Below are 23878 nucleotides of genomic sequence, written 5' to 3'. Positions count from 1 at the left end.
GTTACACAAAGTCCCATCAGGTCAGGAGGAAATTACCAGCCCAACAACAACAGTGATCCTGGGAAAGGAAGTTTTGTTCATTTTCCAGGTGGGCTGGGTCACCTGGAAAGACAACCCGAGAAAGCTTCTCACGGGGAAGAATAAAGCCAAAAGTTATAAGGAGCAAAACAGGTAATCCCATTCGCAGAAGTAAACAATGAAGAGCAGAGAGAAAAATGGTAAAGGTGATGGACTGAAACAGAAACCACTAAAAATTAAAAAGAAAGAACCAAAGTGAGAAGTCTGTATAAACAGAATGGTAATTAGGAGAGAAAGACAGGGTAGCAGGCAGGGTGGAAGGTCAGGTGCAGACATCCCTCGGAAATTTGGTGGGGTGGGGGTCAGAGGGCAGCAGTGGAGCTGAAAGGGGACAGACAGATAAAGCTGGTGCCAGGGAGAAGTATGGGCAACAAGCAGTGTTCAGAGCTCTGTTCCAGGAGCAAGGAAGGCTCGGAGAGAGTGGGGGGCAGGCTGTGGAGGGAGAATATGGTCTCCCAGCTAACATCATAATTCTAGAACTGACCAAGCCCTAAAACCAAGACAGTGCCCCAAGGACTTGGGGTCTGGCTATCGAGCTCTCCAAACTGCCTCAAGACCAAGCAAACTTGGATTGCTGTCAAGGGAAAAGGAGAGGGCTAGCCAAGGACACAATACGCATGTACTCTATATAAAATAGAGAAACAACAGTGCTACTGTAGAGCACAGGGAACTATAGTCAATATCTTGAAACAACCTATTATGGAAAATAATCTGAAAAGGACTAGATATAATTAACGGAATCACTTTGCTGTATACCTGAAATTAACACAACCATGTAAATCAACTATAGTTCAACTTAAAATTTTTTATTATATTTAAAAATTTTATTTTATATATTTTAATATGTATTCTTAATATAGATATGTATAATGTATAAATATATATTTATATTTTTAATATATATATTCTTTTTCAGATTCTTTTCTATTCTATATATTTTTCAGATTCTTTTAAATTCTATTCTATATATATATATGAATCACTTTGCTGTACACAAGAAACTAAGACAACACTGTAAATCAACTATACTTCAATTAAAAAAATTTTTTTAATAATAAAAATAAAAACAGTACATGTGGAAAGGGCAGTGGGCAGCTCTGACAAGCTGGAGCCCAGTGCTGTGGTTTGATCCCACCACAAGGAGGAGCCAGGCTGCTGCACCAAGCGTGGCGTGAGGGGGTTGCCCCAGCAGATAAGGCAGTGGGTGCCATGCGGGATGGCAGTGAACCACTCGGCCATCATAGGGGAAATTACAGGGGGACCCACAGAAGAAGTGTTGGGGGAATCATCACGCTCAGATCCACAATAGGCTTTGTGCCAGGAGAAATGTCGGCGGGAACTCTGGAGGCGAAGAAAATGCCAAAGATTTGAAAGAAAGAACCTGGAGAAGAAGGTGCCGCGCAGGGTGAGGTTCACATATTAGCCTTGGAAAACTGCATGATGGTGGCCCAAGCAAAGTGTGTCACCCTCAGGCAGGGATGGACCAATAGGGCAAAGACAGAAAGTCATTTGAGTATTTGCTGCTGAAAGAAGAAACACTGAGCATCATTAGTGCATATGTGGCGTTTGGAAGTGTCTGTAGCCACAATTTTTTGAGCACCGACTGGGTGTAGGGCAGTGGGCTAGGCACTCTACAGACATTAGATCCCTCAATTCACACACACACACACACACACACACACACACACACACACACTTTACTGGCAAGAACATTGAGACTTAAGAGCGGGTAAGCAATTTGCCTAAAGCCACACAGTTAGTAAGTGGCAAAACTGGGATTTGGATGCGGGTTGGTTTGACTCCCAAGGCCACGCTCATAACTGCTCTTCTGTCCTTTAAGAAGACAGAAGGTAACTCTGCTTTGAGAGATGCTTTCATTTCTCCCATCCGACTAAAAATCGGTTCTCTAGAACGGGAGGGGGCCCTGAGTCGTCTGCTCGGGGATGAATGAGGGGCTTCTCTTTATTCTTCTCCAGCCCTCTGCTTCCCCCTGCCTTCACATTGTATTCTAATCATTCATTTACACATCTGTCTCATCCATTAGGCCAGTAGTGCTCCTCCCTGGCTGCACATTAAAATCTCTTTTAAAAAATAATAATTCCTGGGTCCCACTCAAGACCGATTAAATCAGAATCTCTAGGGCCAGGACTTTGACTTTTTTTTTTTTTTAATTCAATGATTCAAATGTGCCATTGGGTCTGCAACCCACTATTGCAGACTGTGGGCACTTCAATCACGGACTAGGTCATGGGTATCTGAATCCCCAGAGCCCAGCACAGTCTGATCCATCGCAGGGCCTCCATACATGTTTAATGAGAGGATGAACACAGAGAGCACAAGATGAAGATCAAGAATAGAGAAAGGAAAATCGGGGAAGTATTACGCAGAAGAGGGTGCGGAGAAGGGAGTGATATGAGGCTGAGAAGCAGAGACAGTCTTTTAAGATGCCAGGGGCAAAGGAAGAACCTGGATGAGGCTGTCTTGCATAACAAATCTCTAGTTAAAGCTAACATGAAGCTTCATTGCAGAATAAACAGCACCTGGCTCAGAGAGGAATGAGGTGAAGAGGAGTCAAAATCGTGAGTTTCTCAATGTGCCGGAATGGTGGGCTTTGGGGCAAGAAGACTTGGTATCGGTGAAAGGAGATGAAGAGGGCAAGTGCCAAAAAAAAAAGAAAGAGGGGCTTCCCTGGTGGCGCAGTGGTTGAGAGTCCGCCTGCCGATGCAGGGGACACGGGTTCATGCCCCGGTCCGGGAAGATCCCACATGCCACGGAGCAGCTGGGCCCGTGAGCCATGGCCGCTGAGCCTGCGCGTCCGGAGCCTGTGCTCCGTAACGGGAGAGGCCGCAGCAGTGAGAGGCCCCCATACTGCAAAAAAAAAAAAAAAAAGAGAACAGAACTGTGATTTTGAGAACCACTGAAACATGGCAAACAATATAACCGGGAAGATAAAACTCACAATTTGAAAATAAAATGGGAAAACAAGAGAAAGCAAGGTTAAGTATAAGAGAGGAATGAATTCCTAAGTCATCTATATGTGTACTTGCTCAAATTGCTATTGTTTCAGTGCTGGCGAAAGAATTAGAGGTAAAGAAAATATACAAATGCATTTCATGATGAAAAATCCTGTGATGAACAATGGAGATAATCGCTGTAAAAATTCTCTGAAAAAAAACACAAAATGTTCTAGAAATGAAAGGTGGCATGATTATCATTCTAAGGTAGGTGTTGCTCTGTGTGCTAAGAAAATTGGCTCTCCAAGTGTTGGTCATTGGTCAACTAAACAAATGCCCAGAGTTCTCTTAGTTCGGTTTCAGAGAGCTCTCAAAAAGGTAGGCGCTCCAGGGCTGAGTCTTGGAAGAGAACAGTGCTTGCCTAGTATATACACCAAGTACCCTGGGGCCATCTCAAGTTGGAAGAATTAGGTTTAAGTCTCTGGCTGTAACACATAGAGCCAGAAAATACACAGAAATAAAATAAAGGTAGCAGAGTAGTTAAAAGGAGAGAAAGGAAATGTATCTAGCATTTATTGAGTGCATACTGCAGGCTGGGCACTGGGCATATGGTATTTTAGACCACCATCAGAACAACTCCACAACAGGGGCTTCCCTGGTGGTGCAGTGGTTAAGAATCCACCTGCCGATGCAGGGGACACGGGTTCAAGCCATGGTCCGGGAAGATCCCACATGCTGCGGAGCAACTATGCCCATGCGCCACAGCTACCGAGCCTGCGCTCTAGAGCCGGCGAGCCACAGCAACTGAGCCCACGTGCCACAACTACTGAAGACCACGCGCCTACAGCCCGTGCTCCACAGCAAGAAAAGCCACTGCAACGAGAAGCCTGAGCATTGCAACGAAGGGTAGCCCCTGCGTAGCCCCCCACTCGCTGCAACTAGAGAAAGCCCGCGCGCAGCAACGAAGACCCAACGCAGCCAAAAATAAATAAAAATAAAATTAATTAATTAAATTAAAATAACTCTACAACAGCCTTAGACTGGCCCAAGATCATATTAGATGTCAGAGTGCCTTAAAGCCCTCTTCTATTTTCACTCCATACTGTTTCCCTAGCATCACCCCATTAGCCATACCTCTAACAATAAGGACCTCTGAAAAATCTCCAGCCCAGTCTTCTCTAAGCTTCAAACCATTATGTCAAACTCAGCTTAGATATCTCAAATGCACCTAATACTCTTCAAATCCAAACCAGATGGTTTTAACCTCTTCCCCAAACCTGATCCTCTTCTGGCATTTCCTATACCAGTGATTCCTATTCCCAAACTCTCATAGCCATGTAGGTGTGCAAACCTGAAACCTAGGAGTCTTTCTGGACACCCCATCATCCTGCATCACTGCCCCATATCGAATCCACCCAAGTCCTATTTCTTTTACTTCCTCTCTCAAATGTATCCGCTCCCCGAACTTTCCATCTCCCTCTCCCTGCTCAGACCAAGCTATCGTCTTCTTTTGCCTTGACAAATGCTATAGCACTGGGTCTCCCCTATCCACTCTGGCCCAATCTAACTGGTTCTCCACAAAGAAGCCAAAAAGACCTTTTCGAAATACAAATCTGATTATATCTCTACCTCCAGCCCACTCCAACCCCACCAGCTTTGAATAAACCATTTGAATGGATTCACATGGCTCTTCAGATAAAGACCAATATCCTTCACATGGCTTAAAAGGTCGGGCATGGTTTGACCTCCTGCCTCATCTTCACCTTTGTCTTCCTTGTCCTTCCGCCAAAAGACCTTTGCATGGACTGCTCCTTGGGTTTCCATTCCTCCACCTCTGAACGCCCGCTTATCCTCCAGAGAGTAGATCCCTTTTAATGGAAGCCTTCCCTGACATCTACATAGATCAGTTTCCCTAATAATGTCTCATAAGATTTTCTCTCTCTTCTTAAAATACTTTAAAAACTTTTCATTTTCCACTGATTCAGAGAATCATTTGCTTGATACCTGCCTTTCCTCACTAGTCTATGATCCCACGTGGGCAGAAATTGTGCGGTTTATCTCTGCCTTGTATCCCCACCACTTAGACGATGCTTGGCACAGAACATGTGTCGAATGGAATTTGCAGGAGGAAGGGAGGCAAGCAGGTGGGAAAGGAGATGGCCCTGGAGTGGCAGAGTCAGGATCCAAACCCAGACTCCCTCCTGGCACCAGGGTAGAGAGGGGAAAAGGATGAGAGATGACAGGGACTTCCCTGGCGGTCCAGTGGTTAAGACTCTGCACTTCCACTGCAGGGGGCACGAGGCACGGGTTCAATCCCTGGTTGCGGACCCCACATGCCACGCGGTGCGGCCAAAAACAAAGAATGAGAGATGACATTATCTCCCCACCAACTGGTCCAGATGAAGAGAGGCTAGTCTCTTAAGGGAGTGCAGTCTACACCCGGCCATACTATCCTGAACCCGCCCGATCTCGTCCAAGGGGAAGCAGACTAGTGCCATGGTCAAGTCTGTCATCGGTCTTCCTTTCCAGTTACTTTTGACTCCAAGGCTCTGCCTCCTCAAATGAAATGGCTCCATGAGGCACCAAGAATTATTTGGATTATGTCTTCAGTGTTCTCAGAATACAGTGAGAATAGTTTATGGGCCCTGCTTGGCTCTCCCTGATTCTCTTTCCAACCCTGTCTCCCATCCCTGCTTCTTCTCATGTTAGATTCTAACCAAACATGCTATGTTCCTCCAAATATAACTTGGGACATGTAGCTTCCTCCCCGTGCTGCTCTCCCCACGCTGACCACCTCCTACTAGTCCTTTAAGACTCTCCCTGCCTCTCCCCAGCAGCCTCATCCATCTCTTTGATCCCTTCTGGTTCCTGCCTTTAACCTTGAGCTGGGTTTGGGGTGAATAAATGAAGGTTTGATTTCTTCCAGCCTGGTTGGTTTGTTTGTTTTACCACTACCTCTAACCTGTGAATATTATTATCAATCATTCACCCACGGCACTTCACTTCTCCAAACATTTCAATGCTATTTATTTGATCATGGATGAGACAGGATTTTCTAAGCATAAAAGCAATGGAAGAAATCACTAAGGGAAAGAAAATCAATACATTTGACTACACCAAATTTAAAATGTCTGGATGTCAGAAACCATTCTAAACAAAACTAAAAGGCAAATGACAAGGCTGGGGAAAGGCTGTGCAATAAATATGACAAAGGGTTGTTATCCTTAATATATAAAGAGCTCATATAGATCGATAAGAAAAATATTAAAATCCCAGAAGAAAAATGGGAAAAGGACATGAATAAGTACAAAGAGCTAATAAACCCATAAAAAATCTTTCACTCCACCAGTAGTCAGGGAAACACAAATTAACACAATGCTAACGACGGTTCATCTATCAAATTCGGATAACATTAAAGGCAGATAAAAATGAAGAGATTAAAAAAATTAATAAAAAGTGTGGAGATCATTTGATTGTTTTCCAAGAAAAAGTAAGACTTTTTCAACTTCAATAGCTCCCTACCACCTAGAGAAAAAAGTCCAGGCTCCCGTCCTCACCTTCCTCTCCTGTCTCATCTCCCACCGCGCCCTGCCTCCCCTCTGACACTTGCAGCAATAATTCCCCGAGCCCAGCATGGGATGCCGGCTGCAAAGACTGCCCTTCTTCGATTCTCTGTCCTCCTCCACCTCCATCATCTACTATCCCACACAATCTTCTTCTCCCAGGTAACACCTACTCCGCCTTCACAATTCTTCTGAGACAGCATCACCTCGGGAAACTCTCACAATCTGGGGTTGGTGCCCCTGCTCCGTGCTCTCATTACACACACGTTCCCTTACCCAGTGCTTACATTGAAAATGACTCTTTATGGGTTTCTTTCTACCTTAGAGTATATGCATCTCAAGAGAGGCATTATATTTTTATTCATTTCTGTGCCCCAGGGTTTAATCCGTGTAGATGCTCCACAGATGACTCCTGAACTAATATCAATCATGTAATAAATTCATTATTCCATTTTGCACCATGAATTTTTTTTCTTGCCACTATTCTGGTAAATGCATGTTTTACTTAAAAAGGATAAAATTAAGCCGTTTTGAATGGAGAGAGAATACCTCACCCATGCCCCAGCCCTCATTTTACTGTCCATGTTCTATCAACTTGTGGGTTGTAACCGATTAGTGGGCCATGAAATTAATCTATGGGTCATGACCACCAATTTTTTAGTGAAAAATACTAGAACTAGAAAAGAATAACTCTGGGATCTGCTGTTTCTTTTGTATTGTGGATTTCCCCATCCACTGAACCCAGGCAGGCAGGAGTGGTGGTAAAGAACATCGGGTGGGAAGTTGAAGTTCCTGCTCTCATTCTTTTTTTTTTTTTTTTCCTGCCCTTGCCGCGCAGCTTGTAGGATCTCATTTCCCCAGCCAGGGACTGAACCCAGGTCCTGGCAGTGAAAGTGCTGAAACCTAACCACTAGACCACCAGGGAACTCCCCCTGCTCTCATTCTTAATGACACCACGAAAGTTACTGGTCTCTCCAGGCTTTGGTTTCCTTATCTGTAAAATGGGGATGATAAAATACAGATAGAATGAGACAGCAAGGACCCAGTGATGTTGCAAATCCTCAAAACGGCTCATCAGCATTTCTGATACAAAGACACTGTAACTACCTACCAGGATCAGATGCAGCACGACTACAGTATTATCCCGGCCCATTCTGTTCTAACGCCTAGCCTCTCTCTTCCTCCATTCCTAGATAGTTGCCCACCCTGCCTTTCTCCCATGATTGAGTCATGAGCCTCTCAGACTCAGCGGGAAACATGTGCTCAGTGGCATCAGGCACATCTATGGGTCTTGACGTCTAACGTCATAGGGTATGAAGTAAGTGACTCTATCTAAATTGCAAATCTGACCAAATCATTCCCCAGTTAAACCTTTTCCAGGGTCCCCATTATGCTCAGGATAAAGCTTCAACTCCCTAATATAACATCTTAAGACCCTCCATGATCTGCCAACCTGTCCAACCCCACCCTCGCAGCCCACCCTCCAGCCCTCCCCCATCACCTGCAATTCTCAAATGAGTCATGCTCTCTTGGCCCTGGACCTTTCCCATGTGGTCCAGTCTGCCCGGAACACCTCGATAGCACTCTGCCCAAAGTCTCCACTCAGGCATCAGCTCTTCCCAGGTTTCTTCCCTATCTCGATCCCGCCCTTTCCCTGTCCTGTGCCTGCTCAGGGGCCCCCGGCTAGGCATCCCTCCCTCATTGCCCTGGCCACAGTCATGTTTCAATCAACTGCTCATTTGTCTCTGCTTCTTAAGGCCAGGGATTGTGGCTTTGGTTCCATATCCCCAGCACCTAGCACTATGCTTCCGCCTAAGTAAACAGTACTTGTTTGTGGGAGAGAAGGGTGGAGGGAGAGAGAAGAGGAGAAGGGAGGGAGAGGAGGACAGAGGGAGGAGGAAATAGACGGAAATTCTTCATTTGACACTTTCCCAAAGTGTCCAAGGTCATAACGCAACTCAGGGACTTTGAACTATAAGTCATTTTCTGAAGATCAGGCTCATGTGGCCACACAGAGTAGAAAGGGTCTCTGAAGAGAAGGAACTCCTGGAATGTGGCGGTCAGAGTAAGCACCAGGGTAAGTCCGATGCCAGGAACACGTGTTCTGTCTGGGAGATTTCACAAGCTGCAGGAGACTCTGGGCTGCGCTCTGGAGGAATGCAAACTTGGGCAGTCAACCCTGGGAACACTGATAAGGGGCCAAGAGCTTTGATTGCCTTCCTGTTGTGAACATATTTGGGGTGGGGCGGGCACAAGGTTGGGCCAGTGATTCCAGAATTGGGGCTATTTGGTTCCAGAGCTCATGAACAGAGCTTAGACAGAGCCATGGTAACTGGGGTGACACCATCTCGATCAGCTGCATCAGGGCACGGGGCACTTTGGAGAGAGAAGCATTAACACTGGCTAATCAGTACCAGGCACACAACTGGACATTTCACATACACTGCTTCATGCGATTGACATACCAACCCAATGAGGCAGTAGCCTTGATTTTACAGGTGAGAGAGCTAAGGACCAGAGAGGTTTAGAAACTTGTCCAAGCTCACACAGTCAATGACTGAGCCCAAATTTGAATCTAATTCTGTCTGACTTCAAAGACCTTGCTCTTTTCACCCTCAATTCCTATCCCTAATTCCTTCTTCATTCAGAATTTGAGTCTGATGCTCCTACGCCAAGGTAAGAGGGGGTGGGGGTCATGGAAGAAAATCATGGAAGGAAAGATCTATGACAATATACACAGACACTAGTGAACCAGGGCCTCAGGACGCGTCCATCGTCTGGGAAACCATACCTGGCTGGACCCCCAGTGCTTGCCAACCAGTCCCTCCCAAATGAGGAGGCAAGTTCAGCCAACTCCCAAAGGGCTAGAAGAGTCCCACCCCAAAGGCAGTGCTTCCACCTCAACCATGAGTCACCAACACCAGCCTGATCCAGAGACTTATTTGTCCTGCACTGGAAACAAAAGAAAGGCTACACAGCAGTGGAATCAGAGATCTTGCAGCCTAGCAGACACTTCCAAGGTCTTCAGCCACCTCTTCTCACTACTAAAAGGGCAGCATCTCAGAGCTTGAGGAAGTAGGTGGGCCAGGACTTGCCAGGGTTCAGACATGCGAGGTGGTGCTGGGAAACTTCTCCACCTCTAACCCCACACCTTGTAGATGGTATTTGAGAGATTAAGGGCTCTCTCTGGCTTAGGGCTCTGGTCCAGGTTAAAATGCAGGGACACTGACAACCATGGCAGCCACTGCAACCTTAGCATGGTGGTTTCCAGTCTGCTTATGAAAGCAGGTATTGAAAGGGAGGGGAAAAGACAAAAACAGGAGGACTCTGGATATCTATTGGTGGAGGCCACAGATAGAAAAGTCACAGTGACTCTGTGGACACTGCCCATTCACAGCTCACCAGCAGGACAGGGAAGTTACCTAGCATGTGTTCAGGGCTGATGGGAGTGGACAATCCAGTAAGATGTCTCCCCTGTCCTCAGGAATCCCTCTATGCTTCCATGAGAGTTGAGCCCCAGCTTCCCTCTCCTGACTCCACCTCCCCAAGTGGGAATTGGTGTGCACTGTGCTGGAGAGAAGCATCTTGCTTTTCAGGAGAGAATGAAATTGGATGGATGACACATCTCAATGACAAACAAGGCCCCAATCTTGGACTTGGGAACATGGGTTCCTGGTTCTCTAGAATCAGGCTGAGGGATTTGCTGACTTGAATTAGGACACAGAAAATGAAATGGGAACAGACATGGAGCTCCAAACATGCTTAACAGCTTAGGATATGAACCAAGGCAGCCCCCAAGCCAGGGCCCTCTCCCAAGAATGAGGTTGGCTCTGAGATCCTGGGAGGAAAAAAAGTATTTCAGGTGTTGCTATATGCTTGTGATGGAAATTATAGAATTTGGATGCAGTCTGGATTATACAATTGTGATTCTGGGTCCCCCAAAGGTCTCAAGTCATAAAAATGCCCCTCATCTTTCAGTACTTGCCAAACAAGCAGATACCAAAAGAAAGGGGACCCATCTTTCATGGATGTCATTGGTAGTGTGGAAACAATACTTCATGGTGGTTATCTTCACCTCTGCCTGAACTCTGGAGGGTCTCTGAATATCTTATTTTGAGTCATACCCACAAGGCATCCTTGGGATTCTTAGCCTCTCTCCTTCCACCCTCAGTCCTCAGACAAATACGTCCCACCACACACCGTGCATCGGAATTTGACTACACAATCACACAATTGAGGGAAAGCTAAGTATACGTTTACTCTCCACCTAGTGGTAGCTAGGTAAAATTGCAGGCATAATGATAAAAAGGGAATGATCAACTCTACGTTGCTCACCTTCAAACCCAAACCTGTAAAGAGAAGGAGGGACCCAGATGCCTCAGGGACTGGGCAGATAATACAAATAAATGAAACAGGCCAGGTGAGAGAGTACAAGTATTGTCAAGAGAGGCAACTCCTAGGTAGTTCCAATTGATTGTCCTCTGTGGAAAATGCAAATGAGAGTTGCCTCAACTTCTGATTGTTCGAGAGAAACCAGACATTCTGATTTAATGTGAAACCTCCTGATTCTTAGATGGTGGCTGGATTTTCTTGAAAACACTAGGTGAGCTAAATAAAGCTTACAGTCCTCCAGTTTTCAAAGCTTTGCTGTACAGATGGTGACTGTCATCTCCCCTAACTGTGGGATTAGACTGCCACTCACCAGCCACCACTTGTAACTACAACAGAGGCATCGACTGCTTTACTACACACACACAGCTGGACTCCCCAGCCGTGGAGAACAACTAACTCTACAGGAAGAAGTAGAAGGCACAGATGAGCCACCCAGCCATGGCAGCAGGCTGGCCCCGTGACCAGCTGCTGGCTGGTAGGCACTAAATGGCCGACTGCTCCTGCAGGAAGCCTTCAGGGCCTGGGAGACCTTTATCTGGCTCTGAAGCCAGGGCTGCTTCTCGAAGGACTTCCAAGTGCTCCTCGGCAGCTGACAGCGACTGGTCAATCCAATCCAGGCCCCCGGTCAGGTGGCAGGCATTCCTGGTCACCAGCACCAGGTGACTGACAGACAGGAGCAGGGCAGTTGTCCTAGAAAAAACAACAGGATCAGGTTCCGAAGGATCTAAGGGACTTTGCCCCAAAGCCCAAAGGGATAGAGTCTAGACTGGTGTTCCCCAAGCTGGAGTCCCTTCCTTAGGAGGTTGCTGAGTATGTAATTTAAAGAGGGTTCGATGCTCAAAGAAAGTTGGGAACATCTGGGTTAAACAAAGGTAACTGAAGCCCTTCTCAGATGATGCACATGATAAATCTCTAAGGGGAGAATGTAATACTCTGAGTCTCACTAACTTATTTAACACTGGGAGCCCACTTTCTGCAACACATCCATTAACACCTCCCAGAAGAGGGTTTTGTGGGACAATCTGGATCTAGTCAATTGGATAAGCACATCCCCAGCTGCTGCCCCCTTGAAGACAGGATATTCATACCCCACCTTGAGCATCACTTAATGATTCTGAATCAATGAGGCCCAGGGCTGGTTTACCACATCCTAAAACATTTAATTGCAAACTAAATTGAGGAGGAGGCTTTTTTTTTTTTCAGTATTGAAAGATTCAGTACAGAATATCTTCTATATAGCGAGTGTGCACAGCGCATTTGGGAATGCATGACAGATGACTAGCCCGTGAACACAGCTGGGCAGTAATAGGAGTGGGGTGGAGAGACCAACTGAGTTGCCGTGACCCACAGCCTGTCTGGCAATTATCACACAGTGGGCCTGTGAAACAGTCATATAAATCTGAGAGACAAAGGAACATTTTTTTTTGTAAGTGGGTTTATAACTGGTAGAGGAACATAACAATCTCAAAAGCCTAAGTACACTCTGCGTATTAGGGGAGGATCATGAGACAGGGGTTCCTAGGTACATCCTGCGGAAGGTGAGCACAGCTTTAGCTGACCTGTCACTTGCATTCTCATTTCCTGCCCACCGCCCACACCAGCGACCCACTGGGCGGCACTCACAGCTGAGGCATGTCTGCTTCCGGCACCCAAAGAGCAGAGAGAGCTATGGGGGAAGTGGGAGGGAGGGAAGGTGCAGATAGGACTTGGCCTGGGTGGACATTTAATCACAAAAATTCAAAATTTAAGACTGGCTCTTCCTCCTCTGGGCTTTCAGGAAGAGCCCTGGCGTCCAGCATCCAGCCAGGCTTCGCTCGCTGGTTGGCTGACCATTACCCAAAGCCCAGGCAGCCTTGGGAACCCACCAACACAGCTCTCTCCTCCACAACCCGAAGAGCCGACCTCACAGATCTGATAACACGGGGAGCCTCCACCATGAAAAGACACTCGCCCACTCCACCCCTCTCACCGGGCATCCAGGAGCTTCGGGTCCAATGGAGGGTACATTGACTTCACAACATCGTCCACTCTGGGGGGAGGCAAAAGGTTTTCAGTATTTTGCTCTTCTTATGGCCTTTTCTCCTTCCTTTCTTTCCTTATCCCTATGCTTCTCTTTTGATATTCCAGACCCAGTCTTTAGGGACTTTAACTGCATTCTCAGACAGGGACTTAAACAGAAAGACTTAAGATTCAGTTTAGAGAATATTTCTTCTGGCTTTGTTTAAGCTCCAATGGTCTAAAAAGTACAAGTTCCCACATCTGGAATGATATTCAAGATATACGACTATATTTGGACTTCCCTGGTGGCGCAGTGGTTAAGAATCCGCCTCCCAATGCAGGGGACACGGGTTCGAGCCCTGGTCCGGGAAGATCCCACGTGTCGCAGAGCAACTAAGCCCATGTGCCACAACTACTGAGCCCGCGTGCCACAGCTACTGAAGCCCGCACACCTAGAGTCCATGCTCCGCAACAAGAGAAGCCACTGCAATGAGAAGCCCTCGCACCACAACGAAGAGTAACCCCGGCTCACTGCAACTAGAGAAATCCCGCGCACAGCAACGAAGACCCAATGCAGTCAAAAATAAATAAATAAATTTATTTTTTAAAAAAAAAGATATACTACTACATTAAAATAGCATATTGCCAAACAATATGTAAAGTCTGATTGACCTCATTTGCAGAAAAATGAATAAACAAAAGCTGTGAAATGCAGTGGGCAGGGGTAGTCTGGAGGAATACTCACCAGTCAACAGTGATTACCTCCCGGAATTAGGATGGGGTGGAATTAGGGGGTCCTTCACTTTTCAGATACTCTATTTCTGCAGTGTTTTAACTTTTACAAGTGTTTATTACTTTTACATTTAATTTTTTAAAAATGGTTAAAGGTAGTTATATAGAACACTAAAAAAAACCTCCAAGTTTAATTCGAGTTCAAACTACTCCATTGGATTTCTTTTAGCACACGGTACAGTTCATGGTTAATTTTCTTTTAATCAAATTCTAGAAGGAGCTACTACTCATTCTCATTTACATGGTTCCAGGTTTTCATCCAAATCCTTGCTCTTGGACCACCCGATAGTCAAGAAGCAAAAAATAACGATGTATTGTTTGATTCCCAAAGGCACTTGAAAACAGATGCCCTTGAAAGTCCTTGTCTTGGGACTGAGGGGCTGGTGCGGAAGTACAGAGGTGTGGTCACTCAGTGCCCATCTTAGCCGGCCCCTTTCTCTGCCCTGCAGCTGAAGCCACTCTTCTTGAAACTAACATGCTATCAACACACTATATGAAACAGATGGAGCAAGAAAAACAGTGGAGACAAAAAACGGCCCGAAGGAGAAAGTGTGAGGGCAAAAAGAGAAAGCAAGGCCCCTGATTGATTTATGGCAGGGATCATTCTGGAAGCAATCCAAGGTGCTCTGTAGGACGGGCCAGTGAGCACCAGGTGAGGTCTGCCCTCTGAGCGATGCCACACCCTGTCTCTAGCACCACTGCTAATCCTGACCACCCAGGACGTCACTGGGACTCAGAAATCTCAATCTCTTTCCTCCTCCGAGCCCTCCTGGCGATGCTGCCTTGTAACCTGGGGTCACGTGAATTCGTCTGGCCCCTGGGATGGCTCTCAGAAGTAACAAGAAGCATGAGGAAGGTCCAGCAGATATGAGCAATGCAGCCTCTACCAATCACGGGAGGCCAGAGGAAGGTCTGGTGCCTGCCTGCCCAGAGCCTGGGTCGGAGGGTCTGCAGGCCAAGGGCCCACCTAGGCTGATGCCACTCAAGTAGCCACACCCACCTGGGGCAGCTCCAGAGAAAGCCAAGAACTCTTCGGGATTATCTCCCTCCCACGTTCTCAACTCACTGAACTCCCTGGACAGAGTTCAAGTGTACCAACTCTTTCATGTTCCCTCCAAGGGCTGGTTCCTCGTGATCTACCCGAGGCCACAGCAACGTGGAAAGCGAGGACCCCTGGAACTTCCGAGGCTGATAAAAAAAACATCCTCAACTCGGAAAAACTCCCAACTCAGGCACATCCACGTGCCAGCCACCAGATGGCAGCACCAACTTAGTACCACCCTTCCCTCTAAGAGAAGGGCTTTATTTTCTTCACAAGATCGAGCCCAAATGAGGGGGTGGAGCTGTTGACTACAATCCTGCTGCTTGCCTCCCACGTGGTATTCTGCAGACAGCCTGGAATTTGGGAGATCTGAATGATCTCTTCACCTCCCACCCGGTCCTGGAGGCTGCTGGCTGGGCCCTGGATGGGGCCGGGGGTGACAGCACAGAGACAAGGAGCTGGTCTACAGTACAGACGCCAGCCAGGAGGTCACTGCACACAGGGGTGTGGGCACCAGTGGGAAATGTGCTTGCTGGCCCGGATCCCAGGAAGAAGGTGTGGCAAAAGGAAGGAAAGCAGCCCCGGCTGGCATGGGACCGAGGAAGAAGGAGCCAGTCAGCACTAGTCATATGCTGGCATTTCCCAAAAAGCCTACAGGAGGAGGCACTCTGGAGGGGAGGGGAGCCGTTTGACACTGCCTTAGCCTGAAAGCCTCCCAGCGTCTAAACCCTCCTGGGTGCCCTGGGAATGTGTAGGACATAAACCACTCAAGTTGCCCCTGGAGTGTCTCAGGAGAGCCTGGTCTTTCCCCCATCTCAGCTGCTGGCCCCTCCCCTCCCCCTCCCCCGAGGAGTATGGGGACCTCACCTGGGGCTGATCCGCTTGGCCACCACGATGATGTCACTGACACTGGCTGAGGTCTTCATCTTGGCCCCCGAGCCCATTGTCATGGCAACAAGTTTTTCCGTGAGAGTGTGACAAATCTACCACAGCAGGGAGGAGAGAGGTGATCAGGAGGGACCCAGCTCCCCCGAGGGCTTCTGCCAACCCCACAAAGCCAAACACGCCCCCCATCTCACAGCTGAGCCCCCTAACCTAACGGACAGATTGAAGTGAAAAGTACACAGAGATGAGAGGAAATGGGATGGAAGAGGCAAACCCCAGGACACGGCCGGGTGAGGAGGGAGGGGTGGGAACCTCAGATCAGGGTCAGGGTTTCGGCTTAGAGAAGTCTGAGCTGAAATAATCTAAGAAAAATCATGTGCTCTAATTTCACCTTCTCACTTAAGGGCAAAAACCTATTTTCTCTCTCGATTCCTTCACCTCCTGGCTTCGTCTTCCAAAGCGATAAAGATCGCCATGGGCACCCTCAGAACTATGGATGGACAAAGGGCAACTGTTCCCTTTAAGCACATCCTCCAAAAGTGGAACTTATTTCAGCACTTTTCTAGGGTAACATTTTCCCAGGTTTGTCAAGATGATGATAAAAGGGCCTTGGAAAAAAAGCAGGAAAACAGCAAGACTAGGACACGTGGCCTCTTTCATCGTCCACCAACAATGCTGGCCGCCCCCAAAGCTTTGCTCCCCACTTTCGCACCTCCCCGATGTCAGAACCTGGATGTGCTTCAGGCCCTGGCAAAGAAGTTCCATCACTTGCCTTATACTTGGGGCTGGAAAAGAGAGGCAGAAAGAAGCCCAACAGCCCACCAAGGAGAGAGCCCAGGCCCTTCCCTCGAGGCCCCATCACAGGGATTCAAGGGCATGTGGCCAAGCAAAAGGGCCTCGGGATCCCAAGAGGAAGATGAGAGGCTCTCCTTTGATCTAAGGATCTCAGGATGGACCACTGAGTCCAAGCCAATAAGACACCTTCTGGCTGATTTAACCCACACCTCAGCTGTCATTCATTCCCCCTCCTCCAATAGGCAAGGGCAGGGGACAAAACCCAGAGCCAGGACACATCCTGGTTGGGAGAAGGGGGGTGTAATATGGTGTCATTGTTCTAGACATTAGACCCATGTATCTCCATCTATAACCACATCTATACCCCCAAGAGATTCTTGGGATTCAATAATAAGCCTGGACTCTGGGACAACAATGTCCCACCAGGCTCTTCTTTGTCCCCCAAGAGAACAGCTGAAGGAGAGGTGGGATGAAAGACTTTTTAATATTTTGTACTGAATGACACTTAAAGCTGTCTTTTTTGAAATCTTGAATAATTGCTAGACAGAAAGAGAAATGTGTGCTTCGCCAGGTTACTGAAATGAACGATATTTGCCATTGGCCAAACATTTCAATATTATTATTATCCTATTAAGTAGGAGAGCGTCAGGCAAGAATTGAAAACCAAATGCCAAAACTATAAAAATCACCCCAAACTATAAAAATTTCCCCAAATGCAAATTGGATGCAACTCTCCACCCTGTCCTGGAGGCTGCAGGCATTAGAAGAAAAAAGTCTGCCTTCAAGTTGAAGTACTCACGGTTTGGCTTTTTTTTAACACTGACTGTCCCGTTTGGCTGACTACTGTCACAGTCAAAGAGGGCTGGTGAACTTTCTAGTAACTGCAGAAGCCCCAATACAGAACTCAACTTGCTGTCGAGGGCTGAGCTCTCTGTTCATGAAAGAAAGTGCCCAGGAGAAGCTGAGAAGCCCCGCCTCCCCCTAAACACAGTCCCTATTCTGCACACAGCTTTCTCCGCGGTCAGTGAAAATGCGGTTAGTGACTGCCTGTATGAGGACCAGGTGGAAAGGGCCTTGAGAATCCTAAAGCAGGACAGGCCATCCAGGGGCAGCAGAAATGAACAGTAGAAACTCCAACTGTCAGGCATGTTACAAAAGGGCCTCCTGCACAGGTCAGCGCTCTTCCCAAAGTTCCTTCCCCTCGGACAGTCTGTGGACACGGATGCTTTGGTGAGCACCCCTTATCCTCCTGGGGAAACCGCAGAGTATTACCTTCAAGATGGCAATGCAGTGGGACATGAGACCCCTGGGGAGACAAGAAGCATTTGTCAGTACAGGCCCACCTCCCTCCAGCCACCAGCTCCGTGCTTCATCCAGTTCTGACCAGCGGGCACAGCTGGACACCACCTGAGAACAGGGGTGTCCCAGCGATTAAACGAACAAGCCCAGGAGCTAAACCAGGAGGCACCTTCTGTCCCATCTTTCCCTTTCCTCTCCCGCACCCAACCATGCTGTTTTAGAGCTCTGAGCTTCTGAGACTGTTTCCTCCACCCAGGGAATCCTTCCCGGTATCCTCAGCCTGGGCGGGCCGGTGGTTAAGACTCCGCACTTCCACTGCAGGGGGCACGAGTTTGACCCCTGGTGGGGGAAGTTCCGCACGCCGCACGGTGCGGCCAGAAAAGGACCCAGGACAAAAGGCACCCACTCTGGGAAAGCCTTCACGAAATCCAGCCCCACCTCCGGCCAGGCAGCTCTAGACGCCACCTCCTCCGCGTGTCCACTGCACCGCGCACAGAGACCCCCCTCCATCATTTCTGAAATATTGTATTTTAGTAGAATTCTGCCTCCACTGCCAGTTCCATAGCTGCAGCGCCTGGCCCAGAGCCCGCACATCACACCTGTAAACATTGCCCAGTGAATGAACGGCTGAGTGACAGGAAAGGGAGCGGCACACTCTTCTCAAGCTACAGCATCTCCTGGTGGGTGGAGGGATCTCCGAGGGAGACACCGGAGACAAAGGCAGCATCCCTGGAGCCTGAGGGTCAAATTCACAGGCGCCCCAAGGATAACCCAAGCACATCAGGGTGACTTTAGAATAATTCTGCCTCACATCTATGGGCCTCAGTGTTCAGGTCTACGAAATGGGGAGAGCAAGGACAAACACTGTGGTGTCATATTCTAAGTTCCCTCCACAGTGAAGGCAGGGGAAAGAGCGGCAAATGACACAGTGCTCCTCGGTGCAGTGACAGCGCTCCTGGGCACTCAGTCAAGGGCTCTGGAAAAGGAGGCCACGTGAGGGCACCCGGGAGCCTGGGTCGTCCTCCCCAGGCAGCTGCAGGAAAGCAACTGGTCCCCAAGGCCTTACGAGGCATCTTCAATCCAGTCTTCGTTCTCCAGAATGGCCTCGATGTGGGGGTTGGTGATGACGACATCGTCCAGTTCTAGCTCTGAGGGCTCAGACTGGGTCTCCATGGCGCCGATGAGGTCCACAATGGGCCTGGAAGGAAAGCCCAGCTAAGTGGTTTCAAGATGGACGACCGCTGCCGACTCTCCTCATCGAGGCCCACATATCCGCCCGAAAGGATAAAGGGAGGGAGTAAGTTAAAGCAGGGACTTGCCCTGGAGCCAAACCTGAGGCTAGTGGGACTGCACTGTGGGCAGGGCACATGGCTAGACAGTGAGTCAAGGAAGTAGAGGCACGAAAACACAAGAAAAGTGATACAGAACAAGATGCGCCATTAAGAGAAAGACAGGGCTACGACCACAAGAATTACAGAGATGTACTCGACAGGGCTGCTCCTGTGGGACAAAATCATATCCGTTTGTAACTTATTCGCCCTTCACACCTACCTTTAATGGAAAAGCTGAAGTTCCTATTACTCAAACTGACCTGTTCTGCAGAATCAACTCCTGGGAGCGACCTTGGTCCACCGGCACGGCCCCATCCCCTCCAAGTTATACTAGAGAAGCGGGTGAAGTAAAAATACCTCCTACTTTACAACAGGGTTCTTGAAAACATGAGACGCCACAGCAGAGCTTTCCTGGGTCATACAAATGGGCACTGACTAATTATTAACCACTCAACAGAGATGATGATAGGATTCAGATAGAGGGGTAAGAGAAACTAAGGGTTTAGTGGCCAGGGTCCCTTGGGATCTATCCATTAAACTATCCCTAAACTGAAAACGGCATCTTGCTTAAAAGTATGTTTCTCATGAAGAAATCCGAGCAGAGAGAGAGGCGATCCTATGCTGGGGTTTCGCAGCCCCAAGTGTCTGTTGCTTAGATGTGTGGCTGGAATGTGGGCATTGGATTTCTGTTCCTATGAGTTTGGCTGGAAAGGGATTTGGCCTGTCCAAATGCTAAGTGAGGTGGCCAGTTTGGGAGAGATTTGTGCTAGGTGAACATGTTCAGAGACAGAGTCCGAGGCGGCTTCAGCATGTTGGGGGAGCTTGAGGACCATTATTAAGCTCTGAGGTCTTTACAGGGAGGACAGCCTTTGGGTACCATTTTAGAGGTAAAAAGCTGAACGACAGTTGCCCAGCACCAAACTTCTTTTTCTTTTGTCGGGGCCCCAGGGCACAGCCCCTCTCTCCTCCTTCCCCTCCCTGGGCCACTCACTTGGAATCATAGCGCTGCAGGAGATCTCGAGGCCGGCAGTAGCGCTGCCTGCAAACCACCACCAAGGCTGCAAATGAGGCCAGAAAGATGGTGGCCAGCACACCTATGGCAACAATCACCACGGTCTCCATGCTTCCAGGTGGCTGCCTCACTCCCGGTCAATCCCCCGCATGGGCTGAAGCTGGAAAGACACAAGGGCAGAGCAGCCTGGTAAAGAAGCAACGCTAAGTAGTGTGGTGGTGGGGTCCTCCCCGTTGGCGGGTTGACGGGGAGGGCAGCTAGGTCCCCCGAAGTCACCTGGAGAGACCTGAGGGCCTGAACAGAATCAAGACCCATGCCCCAAATTTGATCTTTTCCTTTACTAAAAGTGTTTGCTCCCCAATTAAACGGGGATGGCCTTTTCAACCTGGAACAAAAGGAAACATTGCCACTAGCACTGTTGTTTTCACATCTGCCCCAGGCGCATGAAAGAACACCCACCTAAGAAGAAGGGTGGGACTGTAGTTCCTGAGGGTCTACTCTGTGCCAGGCACTTGGTATGTGTTCACTCTTCTAACGATCCTATGAGGTGGGTAGCAGTATCCCCATTTTACAGTTGAGAAAACTGAGGTCCAGAGAGGTTACGTAATTTGTCCAAGTTTACGTAGCCAGGAAGCAGAAAGCCATCCACTCAAACTGAGATGGACGTTCAGCTCCCTTGTCCTTTCTAAGGAGGAAAGAGGATTCTAAAAATTCGGGGGAAAGTTTCGATTGTGAGTTTCAGTGTTGGAAACTTACAACTGGTATTAAAGTGTTTGTTGCCTATTCACTGCCTGTTTTCATTTAGGTCTTTCTTTCACACCTATCTTAAACTCATAAGCTAGAGGAACAATGGCATCTCAGGGAAGCATGTATTCACAATGTTATTTCATTGCAGGTCTCCTACTTGTGTCCTTTTGAGCAAGTCTTCTCCCCTCTCTGGGCTTTTATTTTTCCACCTGCAAAAAAGGGTGCTTTGACCTAGAATTCTGACTCCAGGACAGTACATCTTCTCTGTTTGGATTTAATGCTATGTTCTATGTCGTGGAGGGTCCAAATGCTCCTGATCATCATTCAGTAAGTATTTATTGTTCATTTACTATGCACCAAGCACTGGACTGGATTCTGGAGATTGGAGATAAGTAAGACATGGGCCCCAAAACCTGTGGAGCTGGGGGGAGAGGCAGACAGACAAACCATTTCAACTCCGTGTGCCTGTGTCACATGCAGAAGTACACAGAAAACAGAGTGCCAGTGCTTACATGCCACTGTCTAGGAAAGCTTTCCTCCCAGGGCAGGTGATGCTTGAGCTGGGTTTTGAAGGATGAGTAGGAGTTTTCCAGGGGGACTTCACTGGCACAAAGTGCCAAGGAAGCCTTCTCAGAGGACTCACAGAGCTGCTCTCCCACGTGATGTTCACTTGCCCACAAGGGTAAGAAGGCTGGGATCTACCTTTTTCATCTCTGCATCTCTGTGTTTGGGGGGGGGGGGATCCTGCGTCATTTCTCTAGATGTGTTTCTCTATACTATCCCTCCTAAAGGACTACCTCCTTTAGCCCTTTGTCTTTCCTCCTTCTCTCACTTCTCACTCTCTTCATTTTTCCCTGTCTCAGCTTTCCTCTCCACCCCTCCTTCTCTTTTCCCCCTCCCCTCCTCTCTTGCTTTCTCGGTGTTTCCCTTCCCCTCCCCCTCCCCCTGCCCCAGGTCTCCAAGACCACCCGCTTTGTTTCCTGTCTTCCTGTGCGTTTCGGGTGTGTTTCCCTGAGTGTGTAGGAGCTTTTCTGTGAGTTGTTGCTGTCTCCCTCCGTGATCGGTCTGTACGAGTGTTTCTTCGTGTGTTTTCTTTTTTCTTTGTGTATTCTCCTCTGTGAGTTTCAGGATGAGTTTTTCTGTTTCCCTCTAGCGGGTTCTAAATCCGCAAGGATAAAACAGACCCAAGACCCCCCTCCTTCCCCCTGCGCGGCCACCCAGAACACCCACGCCATACCCAGGACCTAGGGAGGGACCCCCACGCGCCCCGGCTCACGCCACGCGGGGCTCGATGGCTCCGGGGCGCGCAGCTCCGCCTTTCCCCCTCGCGGGCGCCGGGCTCCCCTCCCCCTCCTCTCCCGCACCCCCGCCCGTCCCGCGCACCCGGCTCCAAAGGGGCTGGCGGGGGGCGGCCCGCGGAGGGCCCCGGTCCCCAGCTCCGCGGCGCGCCGGGCTCACCCACCTGAGGCTGCGGCTCCGGGACGCAGGCGGGGGCGCTCCCGCGGCCGGGCCCCCCGCGATGGCAAAGTCCGGGCGCGGGACTGGCGGCCGTCTGCGAGCGGGGCATGCCGGGAAGGCAACGAGATAATCCCGGCGGCCAAACCCCCGGAGGTGGTGCGGGCGGGGGGAGCCGCCGGCCGAGCATCCAAATCCCCCGCTACCAGGCGCCGCCGTCACCGCCAGGCCCCCGGGCCGGCCGGGGGTTGGGGCCGCGGAAGGCCCGGGCAGCTGTGAGGCTGTGGCTCAGCGACCCGACAGGCGGTTCCCGCGCCCCCGCGGAGGCCGGGCCGTGGCGCTGGGGGGGGGGGGGGGGGAGGGGGACGCGGAGGGTCTGGCCGTCCAGTGGGGGTGGGGAGCGCCAGGCGTCTCCAGAGGGTGGCTGGACCGGGAGCGAGTCTGCTGTGCTACCCGCTGTCTGGTTCAAATCCTGGCTCTGCCACTCACTAGCTTGTGGGCAACTTATTTCACTCCTCGGTACCTTGGTTTCTTCCTCTGTGAAAGGGACTACGACTTGTAAGCATCCTGAGTTAGTTAAATGCCACGCTGCATGCAATGCTGGGCCCAGGGTCAATGGTAATCAGTGAGCCACGCTGGGCAGTGACAAGCAGGCCCACCCCTACCAACTGCCTAGCCAGGGACAAGAGTACGAATGCAGGACCCTGGTTGGCAGTCCTGCCCCTTCCGTTCAAACCCTACTCCATCCCATACCAAAGGGGGACTCACAGTGCATTCATAGGGACACAGCCTCCACCCTGAAATGAGCCATCCCTCAGGCCTGAAGATGCCCACGACAGGCGGTGCCAGCTGCCTTGGAAGGATGGAGGTCCACACAGCCCCTGGAAGCAGGCTGGGGGCCGTTTGAGCAGGGATTTCCAGTGTCCAGAGTACCAGGAGCATGGTCTAGAAGGATCATGGTCATTCTCCCTTGGCTCGAACTCCTAGCCCTGTGAGGAAGAGACAGGACCAGAGCAGGACCAACTAAAGCCTGGGGCCCAGGTAACCAGACTCAGGTCAGTACTGGTCATAAGTACCGAAGGATGCAGACCAGGTCCCAGGCGCTTAATGTAGGCTCTGCAATCTTGTAGCCCCTAGGCCACATCCAGCCCACAGAGGTATTGTTTTGGCTTACAGTTTTTAAAAACTCAAATTAGTTGCCAACATTTTCAAAAATCAGGAATTTTACTTATACCTCTAGATTTCTAGCTTCTCTGGAAAATGCATAAGCTCTCTCAAAATGCAGCCCATATTCCATTGGGTGCAACCGTCAGTAAGAGAGGGGAGGCTGAATTTCCAGGCCTGTTTTTCCGGCCTACCCCCTTTCCTGCTGGGTGCAACATACACTCTATGCACGTACACTTCGCTTTCGTTTAAGGGCCTGGCCCTGTGGGAGCTGAGGTTACCCACCGTTGGCACTCAGGGACGAGAAGGTTGAGCAATGATTTTATTACCCTCCAAAGGGCTTTCATGGAGAAGTTACAATCCGTGTAAGG

General features: G+C 49.3%; 1 protein-coding gene across 1 annotated transcript; it reads right to left on the bottom strand.

Annotated features, from left to right (window-relative positions):
• Window positions 1-10828: 10828 nt before the first annotated feature.
• Window positions 10829-22597, bottom strand: TMEM98 (transmembrane protein 98). Its single transcript, XM_029210747.1, has 7 exons — window positions 22351-22597; window positions 20121-20301; window positions 18865-18996; window positions 17772-17805; window positions 15687-15802; window positions 12957-13016; window positions 10829-11677 (listed from the first exon to the last, which is right to left on the bottom strand). Exons 2-7 carry the CDS (start codon window positions 20249-20251, stop codon window positions 11470-11472), a joined length of 681 nt encoding a protein of 226 aa, XP_029066580.1. The 5' UTR covers window positions 20252-20301; window positions 22351-22597; the 3' UTR covers window positions 10829-11469.
• Window positions 22598-23878: the final 1281 nt, after the last annotated feature.

The sequence above is a fragment of the Monodon monoceros genome, unplaced genomic scaffold, assembly GCF_005190385.1.
Source record: "Monodon monoceros isolate NGI ecotype Baffin Bay Population unplaced genomic scaffold, NGI_Narwhal_1 Super_Scaffold_9, whole genome shotgun sequence".
NCBI lineage: Eukaryota > Metazoa > Chordata > Mammalia > Artiodactyla > Monodontidae > Monodon > Monodon monoceros.
The sequence above is the reverse complement of the archived record's forward strand: the minus strand, read 5'-3'. Positions and strand labels throughout refer to the sequence as shown.